Here is a 23,149-nt window from a genome sequence, read left to right on the forward strand (position 1 = left end):
AAAATGTAAACAGATCTAGCAATTGTGAAAAATATCAGTTGTACAACTCCTGAAAAAGTTCTGATTTATTCAAAATATAATTACAAGCCACTGAAAACACTAACACAAGGCAACATGATTAAAAAACAACATCAGTTTGTTTATACAACACAACGTTACACATTTGTATGTCAGTCTGATCCAAAACCCATCTCATTTAAGCAAAATGTCAGCAGTAAAATTTATTTTCGGAAAAACAAATAAAAAAAAACAATCTTATGTAAAAATACTGAAGATACTACAAATAAAAAGTCCTACATGATTTCAGTTTCTAGTATTTTACACAGAGAGGTGTATAACTTCACAAAATAGCTTTTTAAAATATGAATGTATATCTGTTTAACAGTCATATTCTACAGGTACTGTCGCTGTCTGTTTACTTGTTATTTCTATATGTATTAATACTCCTAATACATTTGAAACGGCAATACAAATAAACTGCCTAGTCATCCTACTAGCTAGTTAGCTTAGCCAGTTAGCTTAGCTAGCTAACGGTAGTTTCTGCTAACTGAGCTAACTGCTGTTTCACTGATCTGAGGACAAAAAGTCCTGTGTGTGTGTGTGTGTGTGTGTGTCCTAGCATTACTATACTTGTGGGAACCTACATCTGTTTACACAGTCACGTGTGGGGACTCGCCTCCCTTATGGGGACAAAATGGAGGTCCCCATAAGGGGAATCATTAATTTTAGGGTGAAGACTTGGTTAGGGTTAGGGTTAGGCATGTGTTGGTTATGGTTAAGGTTAGGATAAGTCTCCAGGAAATGCATGTAAGTCAATGTAATGTCCCCTGAAGTGATGTATACATGGTATGTGTGTGTGTGTGTGTGTGTGTGTGTGTGTGTTTGTTTTAAGTACCCTTCATCATACCAATGCTGCGCACAATTCATTTTATTATATATTTTTTTTACGGGTATATATATATCTATATTTCATGTAAATATTGCTGTATTTTAATGTTATAATATTTTTTGTTAAATCGTTTTTTTTAACCTTGTTTTATTTTATGGTCCTTTTCTTACAATTGATCTTCTTTGACTGTGTTTATGTGTGCACCAAATACACCAAGGTGACTTCCTAATATCTCTTAACCTACTTGGTAATACAACGATTCTGATTCTGATCATTGGAGGTGCTAAGAGGAAGAGGAAGAAGAGGAGAAGGAGAAAGGAGAGAAGGGCAGGACGGAGGAAGGAGCTTCAGAGGAGGTGAGGAGATGATCTTCCAGGTTTATTTCAACAAACGGGTCACTGGAGCAAACCGCTAAAGAAACAAGAAGGAAACAAGAAGATTTTACATTTAACTTTCCCAAAATATTCATTCAAAGTAAATAGCAGAATCCACTTTGCATATCTAAAGGAGAAAATGTAGCTAACTTCTTCATCTGACTTCTTTAGCTAGTAGGCTATTAGCATACTTTACTATATCCTTCAGTAAAAATACTACAAGTAAAAGTCCTGCTTTCATCTTTAAGTACAGAAATATTCACAGCAAAATGAACCTAAGATCAATACGTATAACTATGAGTTTTAGATTTAATTTAGCTATATATATTTCCCTAAAATATTTAGCAGAATACACCAATTGTACATTTCTTGCTAAGCGTTTAAAGCCTATTAGCTTACTGATTTATTTGTAAGCCACTATTATCTTTTAGCAATGTTGTTCAGTAAAAAAAGCCCTGCATTTAGGATCTTATCTTAGTAAAAAGTACACAAATTTGACAGCAAAATGTACTTAAGAAAGTACGATATACTATAATTATTGTATTTGTACATTCATTTATTTTGCCCTTTGTAAAATGTAAGATCAAGACCAAGTATAACTTTCAGATTTCCAATTTAACATAGCTATATTTTCCCAAATATATTAAATCAAAGATGTTTAGCTAAATACCCTTTTGTACCTTTCATGGTTAAAGTAAAAGGCTTATTATTTAAGTACAGTTATTGTATTTGTACATTTAATTCTGCCCTCAGTTGATCAACAAATTCCAAAAAGTGACACAATGAGCAGCAATTTGATCATTTTGTGATGTTTACAATTAGCATTAGTTTAATTTCCGTATACAAATAGTGATCTCTTTCAAGCCAAATATCCTTGTTTAAGACCTCTTAATAATGCTTTTAGAAGAGAGTGTGCACCAGATCATAGTATTCATTTATTGCACTTTACCATTTCCCAGACTATCTTTTACATCCGTAAATCTGTGCCCCTTTTGCACATATGGAATTTTGGATTTGTAGTTTGTGTTTGCATATTTATAAAGTATCTTACAAGGGTTGTTGTTGTTTTCGTTCTGCTGCTCCTCCCCTATAGTGTCAGAAGATGCTGGTGCTTCCCGATGGACTGGAGGTCTTTTCCGCTGGGTCTCCGATCAGCGACAGCCCACTGTACCCATAGAGTCCAGTAGAGGGCGGAGCCTGTGTGAGATAGAACGATAGGTTACGTATTGTAACGCTAGTTCTATAAGCACAGGCGGAGCCCTCTACCTAGGAGGCGTGTGGCGCAGTGGGTTGTGCATTGGTGTTCGAATCAGGGGGTCACAGGTTCAAACCCCTTTGGATAAAAGCGTCTAACAAGTGACATGTAATGTAGGGGCTCTGTCTTTCCTATGCCGCTCGCTGAAGAGGGTGTAGGATGACAGTCAGGAGGTGTAGCTGCTTTATATACTGTGAGGCCTGCACTCACATTCAGATAGGCTCGCCCTGATTGGCTGGCTACAATTATGCAAATTCAGTGTGTGAACGCTCACGTATCATTGATGAAGAGTAGTCCCCATAGAGTCCAGTAGAGGGCTTCCGCCTGTGCTTATAGAACTAGGGTTACAATACGTAACCTATCGTTTTGTTGAATAGGACTACAGAAGTTGTCAAGGACGTTGTACGTCATTACGCCGAACAGGTAAACACTCCCGCTAAGTTTGTTTGCCCTGTTCTGCTTGAAAGCAGGTACCTGCCTCCTGCAAACTGTTAAAACAAACGCTTCAACTCGTACCATTTTGAATCTGTATGTTTGTATATGGATCTTAAGTTGGCGGGACGTTGAAGTCGTGCTGCTGTACTCGGCTGTAGTTCCTTTATAGCATAACGTTAGCATTTTGCTTCTGGCGATTAGATTTATGATTATAAAATTATAAAAGTAGGGTAGACGTGTGGAGATTATCCGGCTGAACAAAACGTTCATTTATCAAACAGGTTCGTTTTCCACAGACCTTATTTCGAGCTCTTTTCCAAAATCCTATGGAGAAATCCCATCGCTTTTTTGTCAAGGGAACCAGCAGCTTACTTCAGGGTGAATACGTCATCCCTGCACCGCTCTATTCAAGGCAGCTGCAGTGTTCATGAAGCAGAGAGACATGAGGATGAACAATAGTGTTAAAGAATAAACACTTTTATTATAACAGAAAGGAATAAAACATTTTCAACATTTACAAGTCGATCCAATTTAACATTTCCAAATATTTCCTCCTGTAGGACATGCAGTGCAGATTGTGCAGAATAACTAAAAAAGTAAATAAAAAGTGATTTATTTATAATGTGTAACATTTATAAAAGCACATTAAGTGCAGCATGGTAACAATATCCATCAGTAAACAAAGGGTTTGATGACCTTACAGCTGAATGATAAAACTCTCAGTGAAGGCTGAAATAAATAAATAACAAATACACTTTACAGAGGTTACACTGCTCTTTTCTGACTCTTAAATCAGATGTTGGAGAGTCTCACTTTATGCTCAGATTCAGACAGAGATATGTAAGTCCGGATGGTTTGTTTCTCTGATAAACTCCCCGTATGCATGGCTGCATTGTGGGTTCTTCTCTTATATCTTATTAAAACAATGCAGGCCATGCTGACAAAGAGAACCAGAACAGCTGCTGACACTCCAACGATAAGCCCGAGTCTTCTCAGACTCTCTGGTTGTGGACTCTCTGGTGGTCTCTGAGGTTGGAGCTCTTCAGCAGCTGTGGAAAAGGACAGAATATAACATGAGGAACCATTTTAGTGTTAATATATAACAGGTTTAATCTAGAGTGAAAACATGACAATCTGCAACCTCCATTCTTCTGAAAAACCTCCTGTGGTTCCAGCTTCTCAGTTTCCCCTTTTCCACTAAAATGAGTTCTGTGTGGGGCTGGTTTGGATCACAGTTGGTTTGTGAGAAGAGTTTTATTTTAAAATGAGTTGTGCACATTTTAAACAGTTAAAACAAGCCGTTCTTGAGATTTGAGCAGCAGGACTCTTTTGGTCTTTCATTCATACTTTGTTGAGTATCTGCTATTTCCTTTTCAAAATGTTAACTGTTCAATTCTTGGCGAATATGATCCAATATTAGCGGCAACATACTTGACGTAGATGCATTAGTATTTAGCTCTATGGAGCCTCTAGACTTCTACTGAGGTTACTCACCAGTGACGTTGAGCCAGCAATTCCTAGAGTTACTCCCATCAGATGTGTGTATGTCACACACATAAAACCCAGAGTCATTGGTCCTGAGTCTGGAGACATGAAATGTGAGGCGTCCTTCTGTGAGGAGGTCTTTGTCCCACTTGAGTCGTACTGTAAACTCTGGATCCTGAGACACTCTGGTTTCAACACCTTCACGTAGTTCAAACAGAACTGAGATTCGCTTTTTATTAAACAGGTGACAGATGGTATTAATGGAGCTGAAGTTAGTGTCTGTTCTGGTGCTGAAGGTCCACTCCAGGGTGATGTTCTGGTTCTCCTCTGCCTGATAGAAAGTCTGAGTCACATTCACTACAAATGTTCCTGTGGAGGAGACAAAGAGGGACTCTTTAAACTGCAGCTATGTTTCTGTGGAGGAGACACAGAGGGACTCTTTAAACTGCAGCTATGTTCCTGTGGAGGAGATACAGAGAGACTCTTTGAACTGCAGATGTTTCTGTGCTGCTTTACTGAGGACAGTTTGAAAGAGACAAACTAACCAGAGACACAGGAGGTGAGGAAGAGGAGCTGCAGGATGAGGAAGATCATCTTCTTCCTGTGAGAGGACACACACATCAAATGTCACACATTAGAAAACATACAGTCTGTCTTTACCACATGCCTTATTAGGACTGACACCAGGAACAGTAACATATGTCTGACACTAGGTGGCGCCAAATATCAACATTATATTTTATTTGAACTGAACCAGGAGATATTTCTGCTTTGAGATCAGTGAACACAGCCGGCAGCTTTTGCATTAATGCAGAGTATAATAATATATGTTGTAGTATTGCTGTGTGTGAGAGAGCTTTGTTCTGTCTCTACTTTCTGCACTATGATAACATTTCATACATATCATGTTTTTCTGTATCAAAAATGCCCGTGAATGTTAAAACTCATGACCAGTTACAATATAAACACTAACTCTCTTGTTTAACAGCCATGTTGTCACTGTTCCTCTTGACTGTGTAAGGCGTAAATAAAGTGGCAAACCAAGTCCAGTCTGCAGTATAGCTTCATATCATCTAAAAAAAAAAAAAATGAAATGGCATGTCTTTTTTGTAAACCTCTTGTATAGGAGAACATGTATAGGATCAGGAGGGGACATTGACAGAGGATTACAAAAAAAACACAGTAAAAGTACTTCATTGTATTGTTGGCACTAGGCGTACTACTACTACTACTAGTCCAGCATTATCAATTTCATTAAGAACTAATGGTTCATTTTATTTGTATCATTCATCAAAGACAGCAGTAAACATGCATTATGTACTATGATGGGGACTTTGACAGAGGATTACTCAGAAAGTACACAGTAAGTACTTCATTTTATTTCTGGGAGCAGTCAAACTAGTACCGAGTCCAACAGTGTCAGTTTTATCAAGAACTTATAGTAACACATATTTGTATCACTCATCAAATATACCAGGGGGAAAAAAACGAAGTTGACCGCAGTCCAGAATCGCTGTATAGATTAAATCTCCTAACAATGTTGTCCATTTTAGACATAGGCTTATTATATTTACAGCCCGCCCCTTAATCATTGGTAGGCAGATATCAAAGAGTGGGTGGGCCCAAAACAAATCAGGTGGGCCCAGCCCGTTCAAGACCACACATACTTAATATGTCCTAAAATGTATGTTAACTGAAATAAGCCAGTCAGAATGGACCTCCTTGAGTTCTCCGATTGGTTGGTTTTGTGGCACATTTGTAACCCTGTGCCAACTTGAGCGAGCACACAGGCAAACCTGAGCGCGGGTGAGGTTGAGCGAGGGAGAGAGAGCGCGTGCAGCGGTCTGCTTGCTTGCTGCTTGTGAGAAGGCTTAAGAGTCAATTGTGCTTGCAAAAAATATTTTTCTGTGCTCAACAATGTTAAATTGCGCGCTGTAGTGATCACTGATTCATACACTGGGGTTACATAATCCAATCATGGAACTACAGGTTGGGGGTACTGTTTCCACACGGACACATATGTTGTTGGTACTTACTGCATGCCCTCCCTTTCGCTTTCTCCCTTCTCTTCCCGGACTGCAACCGGACAACATGTGCATTTCTGCTGCTCAATAAAGCCAGCTTTGTACCTTCATTGCACCGCCTCCGACTCCCTATCTCTCGGCACTACAGCGCTCAATAACATTTTATATGCTCAAAATGTTGAATTGCGTGCTCAGGATAGAGGCACACAAATATTGCCATAGAGGAGAGCACCTCCACGAGTGATGGGATGGGAAGGTTATGCTGTCGGCTGTGCGTGGTGATGAAAAGCTGGTTCGAGGGGCCCCCAGTGAATGTTTGCCTAGGGCCCCCACAGACTCTAGAATCGGCACTGGTTAAGGATGTCGTGTTTTTTCATCAAATCATCTGTCAGTGTCACAAGTTTAATGAAGTCAGCTTCTGTTTTCCTTAAGACCCTCGATTAGATCGATGCAATCTGTGACTGTTATAGTGGAACATTGCAGGCCTTGTGTTGCATAGTCGCTCATTTCAAACAGCGTGTTGAACATGACGAGAATAAACACAAATGTAGTTGTGATGAGTAAAGAAGCAGCAATTTGCAGTATCTCATTCTGGATATCGGGGCTTTTACATTTCCCGTTCCCCGGCAGGTCGTCCAGTCGCCGTTTTATTTCTGGGTCATAGTGAGAGAATCTATCGATTAGATTTATGATTCGAACATTATAAAAGTAGGGTAGACATGTGGATATTATCCGGCTGAACAAAACGTGCATTTATCAAGCAGGTTCGTTTTCCACAGACCTTATTTCGAGCTCTTTTCCAAAATCCTATGGAGAAATCTCAGGCCCACCCACAGCTACGCGTATATGCCCTTAATAACATTATTTTTCTTGGCTCAATGTGTGTTTTGGTCGTTTTCGTTGTGATCGCTAAATCCACCTTGTTTCCCCTGGTTTATAATATTATCACCTGATAAGCCTACTGTAGTGATTCAATGCAAGTTTATTTAAGCAAACGAGTGCTTTTGTTTTGATATCACTTCCGTGAGTTTCGCCCCCCCCCCCCCCCCCGCTCCAATGACCATTTCACTATTTAGTAAGTTAAAAAGCAAAAAGTTAAAAAGCGTCTCAGTCGCTCTTCCGTTTACTGATTTAATGAAGAAAAACAAATGGTCCGAAGATACACGGATTGTTTCTGAGTCAATATCTTTCCAACTCGTTCTCTTATTTTAGTTGAATGTGGTGCATGTTCTCTATAAGAGGTTCAACAGGAGAGAAACATAAATCAGCAGTGAGATGCATTTCCTTAATAAAGTATAAACATGTGTTCACTTCTTACCTGTAAAGCTTTGAGACTGCGGAGACCTCAGTGCTTACAGTTCCGTTTTCTAGATTATATCATGGATGAACAACATGAGTATTTCACAACTAAAGTTACAGAGGGGGCGTTTCCAACTCGGCTGTCTTGTTGCAGCCAGGATTGGCAGATGGTGGTTCCTGTGGTCTGAGCAGCAGCCTATAAACGTCCTGATGTTGAAGCATGTGGTCTGCATGTTGGAGTCTCATTGGTTGGTGTGAGACCTGTCTGTCTGTTTGATAGGAAAGTCCCTTGTTAAGCATTTTTTTTTATTTATTTTTTTTTATTGAACATTTTTTTAAACATACAAAAGCTCGGTGAGGATATCATCAATTTATCAACATAAGTTCAAGACATTCATTCACAATAAGACAAAAAAACATAAATAATACATCCAGTAAGAGCCAGGGGGAAAGAAAAAAGCATAAAGGCACAAAAACATTTAAGAGGCATTAAGCTTACTTAAAATAATAACCATTTGGAAATGTCATTGCAAATCTTTATAGACAGGTTACAAGATTGTATTTTTCTAAGGGACAGAAAAAAGGACTTGAACTCATTTATGAAACAGGGACTGGCTGTTACCCACAACCTGCAATATAATTAATCAAGCAAAATTAAACGATAACAAACTCCAGTTAAATTATTCCATATTAATAAATAATATTACATGCAAATTACATTTCCTGTAGGATGCTGAACCCACCTCTCCCCTCTGCCCCCATTGGACCTGGATCTTAACAACCCCCCCCCCCCCCACACACACACACACACACACACACACACACACACACACACACACACACACACACACACACACACACACACACACACACACATAATATATTTATTGTTGTGCCTTTTTATTTGCTCGTATTATGATGGGATATGGTTTAATTTAGTAAATGGTTGTGCGTTGTGTGTGAAAAATGTATATCTCTAAAAAGTGTGTTGGTGTATGATCACATTTGTATATGAAAATGTCTGAAGTTAATAAATACATTCTCAGTGTTCAAGTCAATCACTGACGATGCTTACGATATCATAAAATCTAAGTGTTAATGATTGTCAGTAGAGATGGGATGGCAGAAGGTGCTATATATATATATATATAATTCCAAAGCTGGTAAAGACCTTTCAAATTTAGCAATAATAGTCATATAAGAAAAGTACTGATCTAATAACAGAGATTTGTTCTTGAATCAACTTTTTTATGGAAAATGTTGTATGTAATTGTTCATTTTAAATAAAATGAAAGACATTCACAGTTAATGTAATTAGATATACATTATTAATGCCATACATTTTTAAATGTAATTAGATATACATTATTAATGCCATACATTTTTAAATGTAATTAGATATACATTATTAATGCCATACGTTTTTGCATAAATATTTATTCAGTATGATAGCTGTCTAACAGAAGTTAAATCCATTTCTCACTTATTCTGACAATGTACTTAACCCCAAATAAAAGAACCCAATAGAAATAGTTGTTAAATAATAGTGAAGTCACGTTGTAATAACAATAACTCATCTCTCTCGGTTTTTTGAGTTTTTTTTGTGTGCTTTGCCAAAAGCCACTGTGTCAAGTGTCCTAGTTGGGTTGCCGTACGGAGTTGTCCAATATGGCGGACCATCTCGCACATGCGCAGTACCGATCGGGCAGGTGAACGGATCGGGTAGTGACGGGGTGTTTCTCAATCGCGAGTAAAGCTGCTTCAGAGCCACTATTTCAAGCATACTACGTCATCGAGTGCCGCCGAAGTACTGTTCCAATCTCCAGCATACTTGGAAATCTACCGAGCCCGGCGTACTCCGTTTGGAGAAATATCGAGTGTGCACATGAGTAGACTTCGCGGTCTTAAAATCCCCACAATGCTTTGCGCACGGACCAATTTCCCCAAATCTGTGGCGGAAGATGTAAGGCGGGGCCTCTCATATGACGCACACCTGCACACTTGCTAGCGTGTTCCACTCTTTGTTTTCCGAATGTCAGGAAGTATTCTTGACTCGCTTCTGAAGCAAGATGCTCGGCAGACATGTGCTACCAAGCAAGCGTACTCGCGATTGAGAAACACCCACAGTCACTACCCGATCTGTCCCCCTGCCCGATCTGTACTGCGCATGTGCGAGATGGTCCGCCATATTGGAATTGGACAACTACATACGGCAACTCTACTAGGACATTTGACACAGTGGCTTTTGGCAAAGCAGAAAAAGAACCGAGAGAGATTGTTGTTATTACAACGTGACTTCACTATTATTTAACAACTCTTTTTATTGGGTTCTTTTATTTGAGTTTAAATACATTGTCAGAATGAGTGAGACATGGATTTAACTTCTGTTAGACAGCTATCATACTGAATAAATATTTACTGTGAATGTATGCAAAAATGTATGGCATACAGCTGTCTAACAGAAGTTGAATCCATGTCTGACAATGTATTTAAACCCACATAAAAGAACCCAATACAAAGAGTTGTTAAATAATAGTGAAGTCACGTTGTAATAACAATAACTCATCTCTCTCTGTTATTTTTCTGCTTTGCCAAAAGCCACTGTGTCAAGTGTCCTAGTAGAGTTGCCGTATGTAGTGGCGGACCATCTCGCACATGCGCAGTGCAGATCGGGCAGGTGGACCGATCGGGTAGTGACAGCATTGTTGGGGAAATATTTTCCTGCGCCCATAATTTATCCCAGTTTATTAGGTATTACCAGGGGCGTTTCCTGGACCTGGCTTAGCCCCTAATGTTTCCACCTTTAAAAACACTTGATTTTCCAAATAAATCATAAACTATGTAAAATGATTAGAAGTTGTTAATAATTAGATTAAACAGAAAAAAAGGGTGGAAGAAGGAAACAAGTTAATTGATTACATTTTTGATTAATACGGCAAGGAGGCGGAAATTAGATAAATGGGAAATGTTCAATGTCTCTAACACAGCCGCAGGGGGGGGGGGCATGCTGACTCCCATCACTCCCTAATAATCCTATATTATATTTTATATATATTTTATCTATCTTATTTGATCAATTAAAGGGATGTATTTAAGGAGGAAACATTTAAAGAGGCCGATCCTGCTCATGTTCAGGTTGATTAGTATGTAGTGCTTCGACAAAAAGAGTCAACTCTGAGAAAAAAGTAAAATAAAATAAATAACTCAAATTATGGAAAAAAAGTCAATTTCTGGAGAAAAATGTAAAATCATGGAAAAAAAGTAAAATCATGGAAAAAAAGTAAAATCATGGAATAAAAAGTAAAATAAATTAAAAAGTAGAATTATGGGGGAAAAAGTCAAATTAATTGTGAAGTCCATAGAGGCTATTCTACTTTAGTTTTGCATGCATTTACTGTACACTTTTTTAACCCATGTGCAATTCCTCTCTTTTTCTGCTGCACCAAATTACTTTCCCTTTTCTCCACACCTCCAACATGCAATTCTTCCTCCATCCACCAGATGGCCTCAGTCTTCCTTGTATGTTCAAAATCACATGACTCCCACACTTCCCACCTGTTTCATATTTCCCATATAGCTCCTCAGTATTACTATTTACACACCTGATGGCAGACTCCAGGTGAGGCATCTCTAAAGAAAGACGCTTTTATTTGTCAAACTCGCTTGTAGCATGACTTCGTTCAGGGTCAATACATTATAAAGCCAGTGTGTTTAGCATCTAGTAGTGATGGCGAGATGAAGCCTTATGAAGCTTTGAAGCTTTCCAGCCAATTGGTTCGCAAAAGGGTTCATCTGATGAGGCTTCATCATGGGCTTCATTTGAACACAAACCCCCCTGTTGGTCAAAGTGTGTAAACAGGCACATCTCCACAGTGTGCTCTATCTCAGTGGTTCTCAACTGGTCAGGCCTCGGGACCCACTTTTTCCTTTGTCAATAGATCGCGACCCGAAATTTTGAACCACTCAAATCTATTCAACAAAAAATCGTGTTGTAATATATATACACGCTTTTCAGAATACAATATTAATTAAAGTGAAGTACAGTGCATCCCTTATATCCATTCACAGAACTAAAGTATGCTTTAAAAAGGTTTAATGAGATGATGGAATCAAAGCTGAACTAACATAAAAAGGCACACATGCTGAAAACCCAACCCCAGAAGGGGGTCTGGGGGGATTCTCCCCCAGGAGATTTTTAGAAATACTAACATATAAACTATGCATTCTGGTACACACTGAGAAGAAAATAAATAAATCTATTACTACCCAACATATTAATAATATGTTATGCCATTGTTTGTTTTTCACTTTGTTCAGACAGCTGAACTTGCTGCTCCTCACAGAGAGAAGAGCAAAGAGGAGATAGTCTGTGTGAATTACTTTAAATTGTGGGTAAGGGTAGATAGCTCCCATTGTTCTGTGACCTGTCAATCATCAAACCGGGGGTCATATTTCATCATGTGTTCATTTTTATCTGAAGTTGTAGCCATGGATGTATAAAGAATAGTTCTAGTTATTCTCCGTGGGGACTTCCGGCAACAATCTTGATTCTGATTGGCCAGAAGACTCGAAAAAACATCAGCAAAGATGTTTTATCGAAACCGTTTATGGTCTCCGGTACTTCCAGTCCAACGCCTAACAGCGTTAGAAAATCGGGCCTTAAAAATAAATGTTTTTTTTTTTTTTTTCTTCACTCACACATCTGCGACCCACTCGAAACGGGTCCGCGACCCACCTTTGGGTTGAGACCCACCAGTTGAGAACCACTGCTCTATCTCATACCGAGTTCCCAATGAGTAAAGCCTTAGAATAACTCTAAATAACGAACATTAAATCATATGTTCATGTTAACAATATTGTTTTTATTCCAGTTTAATGATTGTGATTAAAAAGCCTAAGGAGGCTGGTAAACATTGCAAAAAGGGATTTGTATTCCTTAATAATATTCGTAAACGTAACCATGTTGTAACCTGAGAAAGGCTCAACCATATCAAAGAATACATTTATTAACTACATTATCTCATTTAGCTGTAGCTTTTATAAACAAACAAAAAATACTTATTGACGAGTCGTTGAACCAGGAACCCTGCGGTTGTGAGTCAACTGCTTTCCAGCTGAGCCACAGCACACTCGCTGAATCTATGTGAAAAAACGACATACTATTTATTCCTGTATTTATTTATTGATGTTTTTATTCCTACATTTATTTATGCTTTTATTCATTTATACTTATGACATGTTCCGACCTCTATATAAGTGAGGGTCTGAGGTCTCTTAATTCCATCGTGTCACCGGGCCCGGGTACAGGAGGGGTAATATGGTTCTTATTATACATCCATGGGTAATATGAGCGTTGTGGTTCAACGGTTCAACCGATCTGAATCGCTTCCTGAAGCAGTCACGTGGTATCGACAGGCAGCGAGGCTTCGTTTGTCATCGATGACGTCACTGGCCCAAAACGATAAAAGCCTCGATACAAGCTTCACAAAAAGCTTCGGGGATTACTCGACACACGCTCCGAAGCATCGGCGCAATACGTAACATCACTAGCATCTAGCACTTGTAAAAGTGATTTGTTGGCTAACTTAAGTCACTCTGCTTTCGTCAAGGAAAGCCTCAATTGTGTTTCAAATCTGTCTTTTATATCATGCATATTATGTGGATTGGAGCAGCCATTAGTTCCTGGTATCTCTGTACACTGGCCTTTAAAAAGATTTAATCTGGTGCTGTTTCTGTGTACAAATCTAAAGATTAGCTAAGCTTAAAGGTTTTCAAGTCTGAGTTAAACAAGTTAAAGTTTCCCAAAGTTAGTTTTGTGGACTCTTTATTTCCTAAGACATCTTATGTATTTGGAACAGAGTACAAAAATAGGACAGGAATAAACAGTGACGTTGGAGTGAATTTTATTTAAAAAATGTAAACAGATCTAACAATTGTGAAAAATATCAGTTGTACAACTCCTGAAAAAGTTCTGTTTTATTCAAAATATAATTACAAGCCACTGAAAACACTAACACAAGGCAAAATGATTAAAAAACAACATCAGTTTGTCTACACAACAAAACGTTACACATTTGTATGTCAGTTTGATCCAAAACCCATCTCATTTAAGCAAAATGTCAGCAGTAAAATGTATTTTCTGAAAAGAAAAGAAAAAAAACCCCAATCTTATGTAAAAATACTGAAGATACTACAAATAAAAAGTCCTACATGATTTCAATTTCTAGTATTTTACACAGAGAGGTGTATAACTTCACAAAATAGCTTTTTAAAATATGAATGTATATCTGTTTAACAGTCATATTATACAGTTACTGTCGCTCTCTGTTTATTTTCGAATCATAAATCTAATCGATAGATTTATGATTAGAAAATTATAAAAGTAGGGTAGACATGTGGAGATTATCCGGCTGAACAAAACGTGATCCGTCTCTTAAATGTGTGTCAACCACAGACCTTATTTCGAGCTATTTTCCAAAATCCTATGGAGAAATCTCATTGCATTTTTGTCGAAGGAACCGGAAGAAGTTTACTTCCGGGTTTTAGGACGCGTCACTGCGGACCCTATTTTGATATGTTTTAATACTCCTAATACATTTGAAACGGCAATGCAAATAAACTGCCTAGTCACCATACTAGCTAGTTAGCTTAGCCAGTTAGCTTAGCTAGCTAACGGTAGTTTCTGCTAAGTGAGCTAACTGCTTTTTCACTGATCTGAGGACAAAAAGTCTCTAAAATAACTTCTATTTGGATAATGTGTGTGTGTGTGTGTGTGTGTGTGTGTGTGTGTGTGTTTTAAGTACCCTTCACAAAATGCTAAAGCTAGCTCTTTACAGCTTTCTTCTGCTGCGCACATTTGTTTTACTATTTTTTTTTTTACGGATATATATATATCTATATTTCATCTATATTTCATGTAAATATTGCTGTATTTTAATGTTATAATATTTTTCGTAAAAATCGTTTTTTTATCCTTGTTTTATTTTATGGTCCTTTTCTTACAATTGATCTTCTTTGACTGTGTTTATGTGTGCACCAAATACACCAAGGTGACTTCCTAATATCTCTTAACCTACTTGGTAATACAACGATTTTGATTCTGATCATTGGATGTGCTAAGAGGAAGAGGAAGAAAAGGAGAAGGAGAAAGGAGAGAAGGGCAGGACGGAGGAAGGAGCTTCAGAGGAGGTGAGGAGATGATCTTCCAGGTTTATTTCAACAAACGGGTCACTGGAGCAAACCGCTAAAGAAACAAGAAGGAAACAAGAAGATTTTACATTTAACTTTCCCAAAATATTCATCCAAAGTAAATAGCAGAATCCACTTTGCATATCTAAAGGAGAAAATGTAGCTAACTTCTTCATCCGATTTATTTAGCTAGTAGGCTATTAGCTTACTTTGCTATATCCTTCAGTAAAAATACTACAAGTAAAAGTCCTGCTTTCATCTTTAAGTACAGAAATATTCACAGCAAAATGAACCTAAGATCAATACGTATAACTATGAGTTGTTTCCCTAAAATATTTAGCAGAATACACCAATTGTACATTTCTTGCTAAGCGTTTAAAGCCTATTAGCTTACTGATTTATTTGTAAGCCACTATTATCTTTTAGCAATGTTGTTCAGTAAAAAAAGCCCTGTATTTAGGATCTTATCTTAGTAAAAAGTACACACATTTGACAGCAAAATGTACTTAAGAAAGTACGATATACTATAATTATTGTATTTGTACATTCATTTATTTTGCCCTTTGTAAAATGTAAGATCAAGACCAAGTATAACTTTCAGATTTCCAATTTAACATAGCTATATTTTCCCAAATATATTAAATCAAAGATGTTTAGCTAAATACCCTTTTGTACCTTTCATGGTTAAAGTAAAAGGCTTATTATTTAATAACAGTTATTGTTTTTGTACATTTAATTCTGCCCTCAGTTGATCAATAAATTCCAAAAAGTGACACAATGAGCAGCAATTTGATCATTTTGTGATGTTTACAATTAGCATTAGTTTAATTTCCGTATACAAATAGTGATCTCTTTCAAGCCAAATATCCTTGTTTAAGACCTCTTAATAATGCTTTTAGAAGAGTGTGTGCACCAGATCATAGTATTATAATTGTATTCCTCTCATTTCCCAGACTATCTTTTATATCCGTAAATCTGTGGCCCTTTTGCACATATGGACATTTGGAGTTGTATTTTGCATTAGTATAAAGTATCTTACAAGGGTTGTTGTTGTTTTCGTTCTGCTGCTCCTCCCCTATAGTGTCGAAGAAGATGCTGGTGCTTCCCGATGGACTGGAGGTCTTTTCCTCTGGGTCTCCGATCAGCGACAGGTCGGTGTGTCCGGGCGAAGCCTCCAAACCGTTTGCTTCTGACGGTTCCTGTGGAGCTGCGGAAAAAGAGACAGAAAGGTAAGACCAAACCGAGACTTTGTTAACGTGACGATAAGAAATGTTCAGCTTACATTGCGTTTAAGTTATTTGAAGTTCTCCTGAGGCAGTGGAGACACTATTTTTATTGTATTTGTTGTTTTGTTTGTTCTCTGACGTACACTAGTCCAACGGAAATGAAATTAACTTAGATTTTAGATCTTAACATATCTTTTGGTCAAAATGAATTGGTCTGGCAACTTTAGAAAACAGACATATTACAAAAACAGGCAAGGAGCTAACTTAAAAGCAGCACAAGGAGGAAATAAATGGTTAAAACAATAGAAACCAACAAACGAAAACTGGTCTATTCGTGAAGATGAAGTTTCAACTGGTTTTTGGGTAACTATTTTGTAGTTTTTGGTGGTTGTGATGTAGAAAACTTGAATGCAAAAGCCACTGTTGTAGTTCTAAAATATTGTATTTCCTCTAGTGGCAATCTGAGCAAAGACGGTTGTTGATAGATACATTTGTGTACCTTTTTGATGTGTTTTAATGGAGTTGAGCTTCATACAACTCACATACTATTGAAATACTGCAAGCGGCTGCCCTTAAAATGAACCGAAAGGAACCATTTGGCCAAATTTCAGACAGTTTTAAACAACAAAAGCCCCAGAAAACATAATTTGTCTGTACCGCTCTCTCCATTGGATTCCCGTTCCTCCGTCTGAATTGTTGTGCCGTTGGATACCGGAGGAGGAGGGGGAACGTCTTCAGTGTTTCCTTGGTCTTTAGGGGCTGGTTGATTTGAAAGAACACACACACACACACGTCATGATATGTTCGTATAGAGTTATCTTAATGTGATTTAAAAATAGAACCACACACACCCAGGTCGTCCAGGTAGACGGGCTCAAAGGTGCCGATGGGGTCGTTGCGATGGTTTGAGGGAATTGGACGATGGAGGTCGAAAGAGTACGTCTGGACAGGAAAGAAAACAAACCAACAAGATCAAATAGAGATATTAACCTCAATAAATGCATATTTTCCCTCTTAATTGTAGTTGTTTTTGTGTGAGTGGTACATTTTAGGACTTCTCTTTAATATAGTGGAACTAATGGCCCAGGGAGACATTTTAAAATATTGACATCAGTGTCTTTTTGCAGAAAAATCAACGAAATATTGCTTAATTATCACAAAAATACAAACCCAAATTACAAATTGGATGCTTTTCTTGAGCATGACAAGTTTCATTCAGGAACTTGTTCTTTCTACGGAGCTACACCCTGTTATGTATAAAATAAAAAGTCAAAATATATCCATCAATAAATAAAGATAGTACAATAATGACTGAACACGGCAAAATAGTGACTTAGTATCTGAGAAAGAATAATAGGAAATTTCAAGGGTTTTTCATAACAAGGACTTCAATTATCTTATTTTGTTTTATATAAGGGTTGCTACCTTTATCTTCAGTATCCAACACTCAGGAAAACACACTAAAGAGTCTAATTTAATCAAAACTCTACAGGTAAGAGGAAAATATTATATTTAAATTGGAGCTGAACTTTTTCTTTAATTCTAAAATGAAATTATTGGGAGTAAAAAATGTATTTTAAAGGAAATATCAGCAGAGATCTGTTTCTCTTACCCTGGAGACTCTCCTGAGGAAGTAGAGCATGACGCACAGAATAATAATCGCCATGATGATTAACACCAGGAGCACATAGCCTACACACAGAGGGGGAACACAGATTCATTATCGTTAAATACCACTTGCAATAAAAAAATGCAGTATTACAAAATAAATCTGTTGATAAATACATTTAAAGATTTAACAATATAAGGAGCCCCAAAGTGTTCCATTTAAATAAAATTGTAATTGTTTTTTAATTGTTAAAATAATTAAAATTGTAAAAGTTTTCTCCTCAGAATACAAATAAATAAAAAAATATATTGTTATTTGTTAACATCCTTACCCCAGGAGGAATGACCTGTGCCTCCACTTGTTACTGTAAAATAAACAGAACCAGACTTTAATCATTTGTGTGTGTGTGTGTGTGTGTGTGTGTGTGTGTGTGTGTGTGTGTGTGTGTGTGTGTGTGTGTGTGTGTGCATGCGTGTCAGTTCAAGTGTGTGTGTGTGTGTGTGTGCATCAGTTCAAGTGTGTGTGTGTGTGTGTGTGTGTGTGTGTCTGTGTGTGTGTGTGTGTGTGTGTGTGTGTGTGTGTCAGTTAAAGTGTCTGTACGTGTGTCTCAGTTAAAGTGTGTGTGTGTGTCAGTTAAAGTGTGTGTGGTGTCTCAGTTAAAGTGTGTGTGTGGTTTGACAGGAAGTCACATGACTCTCACATACAGTACCTGGTGTTGACGAGGTAATGTCCGTCTCTATGGAAACGGTCGTCGTGACTTCGCTAGCCCCGCTTATCCCAATCAATGTTGTGCTGTTGCTGTCTTCTTCTGTGGTGCCATTAAACGATCCAAGGTCTTTTTTGGTCTTTAATAGGCGTAGAAAAATAAAAATGTCACAAGTTGAATTTAAAAGCTGTATTAACTGTGTTGGGGAGACACTGGTTACATGTGAGCATAACATTATAAAATATATGTACATTTTGTTTTTTATTGATCAAAATGTTGGAATATTTATATTATATTTAATATCTAAATTCATTATTTTAATTAAGAAATATTATATTAAGAATAAAACATTAATATATTGTGCTTTGTTTCAATTTTAGTAACAGTTTGACAGTAATCAGTGTTACGTAATGATGTGATTTTTACTTTTTAAGCTTTTAAACATTTTTTTAAATCAAAATTAGTTTTTTCGGGAAGGTAAAATATTTTAATAATAATAATATATTACATTTTTTACAGTCCCGTTTCAAGGCTCTCAAGGTCGCCGTACAAAAAACCAGCAGAACAACAAGACAATATATTCAATAACAACAGAGGACGTGTCATGTGATCAGGGTGAAGAGAAGGGATTTGAAACGTGATTTGAGATGGGATTTGATAATGGAGAGAGAGTCAATATTCTGGATGTCAGGTGGGAGGGAGTTCCAACTAACAAAGAATTGTTATTTTTATGTATTACTGTTATCTATAGATAGATGGATAGATAGATAGATAGATGGATAGATAGACAGATAGACAGATAGATGGATAGATGGATAGATGGATAGATGGATAGATGGATAGATAGATAGATAGATAGATAGATGGATAGACAGATAGATAGATAGATAGATAGACAGATGGATAGATTGATAGATTGAGAGAGAGAGAGAATGGATGGATGGATTATTTTGTTACAGGCCCAGTGTGCTCAACATTAAAATACAAATACTTAAAACGAGTTAACACAGTGTTAACACAATTTGGAATATTTGAAGTTACATTTATTACCATAACGTTTGTTGAAGGCAGATCTGTTGTGATCGCTGAAGTGTTCTTAAAGACGGGGGTCTCTAGGGTGGAGCTGGATTCATTTTGAGTTTCATCAGACCTCATTGGAGGAGGAGTGGGGGGGGAAAGGTCTGTTTCAAACATGGAGGAAACACACTCAGACCCTCATCATATAAAAAACACATTTAAGATAAGAAGAACTTTATTGATCCCAATGTGGGAAATGTTTGCGTTGCAGCAGCATAAAAAGACACGGCATTGTACAATAACAATAAACAAGAACGTAGAAAATATACATGTTGAATTACACATTTACAATAACAAAATAGAAAGCAAGTTATTATATATACATAAGTATGTGAGGGATGTAGTTAAGTAATGTACCATGAGAGCTTACTAAGCACTTTTCATGCTCCTTTGTTGAGTTTCTATGCAATTACGAGCGTTAAATATGTCTTTAGAAACTGCAAATCTGGAAGAAAATGCACGTTGAATCACACAGCAGTGTTTCTAAACATCAGCATCGTTACCTGGTGTAACAGCGGTTTCATTTTGTCCTCTGGAAACTGAAGAAAAGGCTAAAACTGAAACAGAAGAAACAGAAATGGGACTTTTAGATTATGTTGCATTGCTACAAAAATATCAATGAATCAAATGCAATCTAAAGAAACACTTAAACAGCAAATAATTAAGTTGTGTGTGTGTGTGTGTGTGTGTGTGTGTGCACGACACGTGCGTCAGTAAAAGTGTTTGAGTGTGTGCACGTGCGTCAGTTAAAGTGTGTGTGTGTGTGTGTTTTTGTGTGTGTATCAATTAATCAAATGCAATCTAAAGAAACACTTAAACAGCAAATAATTAAGGTGTGTGTGTGTGTGTGTGTGTGTGTGTGTGTGTGTGTGTACGTGCACGTGCATCAGTAAAAGTGTTTGAGTGTGTGCACGTGCGTCAGTTAAAGTGTGCTTGTGTGTTTCAGTTAAAGTGTGTGTGTGTGTGTGTGTGTGTGTGTGTGTGTGTGTGTGTGTGTGTGTGTGTGTGTGTGTGTGTGTGTGTGTGTGTGTGTGTGTGTTAGAATAACGGTGGCTTTGCGGATGAGAAGTGAGATGTAATGAACCTGTAGGCGAAGATACACTCTATCATTAAATGGAATTATTTAAACACGTTACTTTTCTATTTATTGAGTGACTTATTTTCTCATTTCTTTTGGTTAACTTCCTTAAATCTGCAGCATTAGTGTGCTTTTTATATCACTTCCTGCACATGGCAGGCGCTCCTGTTTCCTTAAATAAACCTCAAAATGATTCACGGACATTAAATTGTAGATTCAGGATTAAATCAAGGTCTTTAAAAGTTGTTAAATAAATAAATGCAAGTAGAGGCAGGTACATGTCCTTTCATTTACAGTCAATTCTGCAGCGTCTGAAAACAATCTGAACTCAAGTCGACGCGGGAAGTCACACATTTCATTAAATTGACGTGTTTCTTTCATGCTTTTTCACTGATAAAAACACAATTTGACGCACGTTTATTATCATTTTGCAACTCTTAATAAATCATATGAATATGTTTTACTCACCGAGGAAGCAGAGGCGTCTCCACAATTTCCTCATCGCGACGATTTCACTTTTTCACACGCACACAAAAAAGTTGTTAAAGATGTTAGATAATCCTCCGTGATGTCGATTGTGTGGTTTTTATTCCTTATTCTGTGAAATCTCTTGCTCTTAAACTCTCACTTCTTCACGAGCGTTGTGCTTCCTCTCCGTCGCTCTGAAGGTTTCCCCCTCCCCTCCTCTCGTCTCTAATCCCACCTGCTACTCACTTTTTGAAACAAGCACGTGTGGAAAATAAAAGTGCATTTAATCCAGTTTATTTCTGACACACTTGTCTTGAGTTTTCCTCTCTTTATTTAATGGATGCATTGAAAGCTTTTACATAAAATCCTACTTTATTGCAAAGTAGGTTACGCATAAAATGAGGTCGCTTTCGTGTATAACGGTGCATACATACACACAGAAATATATCATATAAAAACTATTTTTTTACTTAAAGATTAATAACAGTATTTATAGTTTGTATTCTGAGTACATTTTCTCTGCACAATCAATATGTATACTTTTAAACTACGTACAATTTAGTACAAAATCACTACTTTACTCCACTTAAATTACTTAATGTATTCCCGTGTAAAGGAAGAATTAAATAAACAAAAATAATTAAATTAGAATAAATTAAATACAATCAAATAAAAATAATAATAAATACAATTAAATACAAATATTTAAATTAAATACAAATATTTAATAAATGAAAATAGAACATTTAAAGTAAAACTGTGCTACAATATATACCACATAAATATGTTAAAAATGTATACAAATATAAGAATTAATATGATGCTGAAGATAAAAGAAAGAATAAAATCCTGACGTTTTTGTAGATTTTATTATTTAAATATGAAATGAAAACAGATTATTGTTTGAAATGTACACTTAAAACAATAACTATCCTTAATATAGTGAAGTATATGAGTACTTCTTCCAACAGTACACTACTTATTGTTGTTATATGTAGGTGCACACGTATTTGTGGCCTTGTAGTAAAATCTTATATATACTTTAATCCTTCTTCTGTACTCTTAATTGATCTTTTTGGTGCTTTACGCCCACTTCATGTCTCCGTCTCTCTACCTTCTGAATGTCACTTGGTTTCAGTCCGTTTTCAGGAACTGAGTCACAGACCACACGGCGAACACACAGGATGTCGCTCTGTTTCTGTTTGTCACCTCAAACATCTCACTTTGTCATGTTTGAATCCACTGCAAGCAAAACAGACACTCTTCAAATGCACCGTGACGCCCTTGCATGATGCAAGAAGCTGTAGAAAAATGACTTTTGGTGCTTTTTTTGTTAAGATTTGACTGATTTCAGATGAGCTCAAGAGGGTTTTGCTTCTCTAGAAATTGATAAAATGATCTCAAACTTCTTGTATTTCTCCTTTTCCTTGCAAAACATTTAAATATTATGTCCACAGCAGCCCTAGTGAATTTGAATTGTTAAAAAAAGGGAGGTTTTACAGTCGGCAGTTGTGGAAAAAGTGCTGGGATTATTCACTTTAATGAAATAAAACAACAAGAAACATATTCACTGAAAAGAAGGATAAACACAAAAATAAACACAATTTTCTAAAAGTGAAATAACCCATTTAAGAGTACTGTCTAGTGGCATCTATAATCACAATTAAAGAACGAATATTTATACTTTCAAACCTAAAAGTTAATACTGTATTTCTGGTGAAATCCTTAAATCCGTATTCATCTGTTAAATGACTTCAGAAAACTCAGAATTTAGTCTCAAAAGGCCTCGAGGGGCCTTATTGAAACCCACAACAAAATGTACGTTTAAGAAGCTAATCAGATTATAACTCATTTTATTGGTCAAACATTGTTGATCATAAACTCCTAGAACATTTTAAATTGTAGTCACTTTATTAACAGTGTTATCAGAGGCTTATTGGAGATAAAAGGAGGCATGCACGAAAAAACTTGTCGTGGATAATTTAACATGACGACTTAGCAAATTCTAGTTTATCGTGAAACAAAAAGCTTTATGA

The 23,149-nt window shown here is 36.9% G+C and overlaps 2 protein-coding genes across 4 annotated transcripts in view; both read right to left on the bottom strand.

Moving 5' to 3' along the window:
• Nucleotides 1–3,421: 3,421 nt before the first annotated feature.
• Nucleotides 3,422–23,149, bottom strand: part of LOC117484132 (butyrophilin-like protein 8) — a 163,675-nt gene continuing 143,947 nt past the window's right edge. For 2 of the 3 annotated variants that reach the window (XM_034132612.1, XM_034132620.1), the window contains one exon: nucleotides 3,422–4,002. In XM_034132612.1, the coding sequence (XP_033988503.1) occupies nucleotides 3,746–4,002 (257 nt within the window). In that variant the 3' untranslated portion in view covers nucleotides 3,422–3,745. Of the gene's footprint in view, nucleotides 4,003–4,447; nucleotides 4,808–4,983; nucleotides 5,040–7,780; nucleotides 7,877–23,149 lie in introns of those variants that run through there. The other variant, XM_034132628.1, reaches the window with a different exon arrangement.
• Nucleotides 13,648–21,333, bottom strand: LOC117484084. Its single transcript, XM_034132522.1, has 10 exons — nucleotides 21,114–21,333; nucleotides 20,071–20,124; nucleotides 19,541–19,671; nucleotides 18,494–18,629; nucleotides 18,116–18,148; nucleotides 17,788–17,867; nucleotides 17,027–17,117; nucleotides 16,833–16,934; nucleotides 15,989–16,156; nucleotides 13,648–15,004 (listed from the first exon to the last, which is right to left on the bottom strand). Exons 1-10 carry the CDS (start codon nucleotides 21,145–21,147, stop codon nucleotides 14,877–14,879), a joined length of 957 nt encoding a protein of 318 aa, XP_033988413.1. The 5' UTR covers nucleotides 21,148–21,333; the 3' UTR covers nucleotides 13,648–14,876.

This window comes from Trematomus bernacchii, unplaced genomic scaffold (assembly GCF_902827165.1).
Source record: "Trematomus bernacchii unplaced genomic scaffold, fTreBer1.1, whole genome shotgun sequence".
Lineage (NCBI taxonomy): Eukaryota > Metazoa > Chordata > Actinopteri > Perciformes > Nototheniidae > Trematomus > Trematomus bernacchii.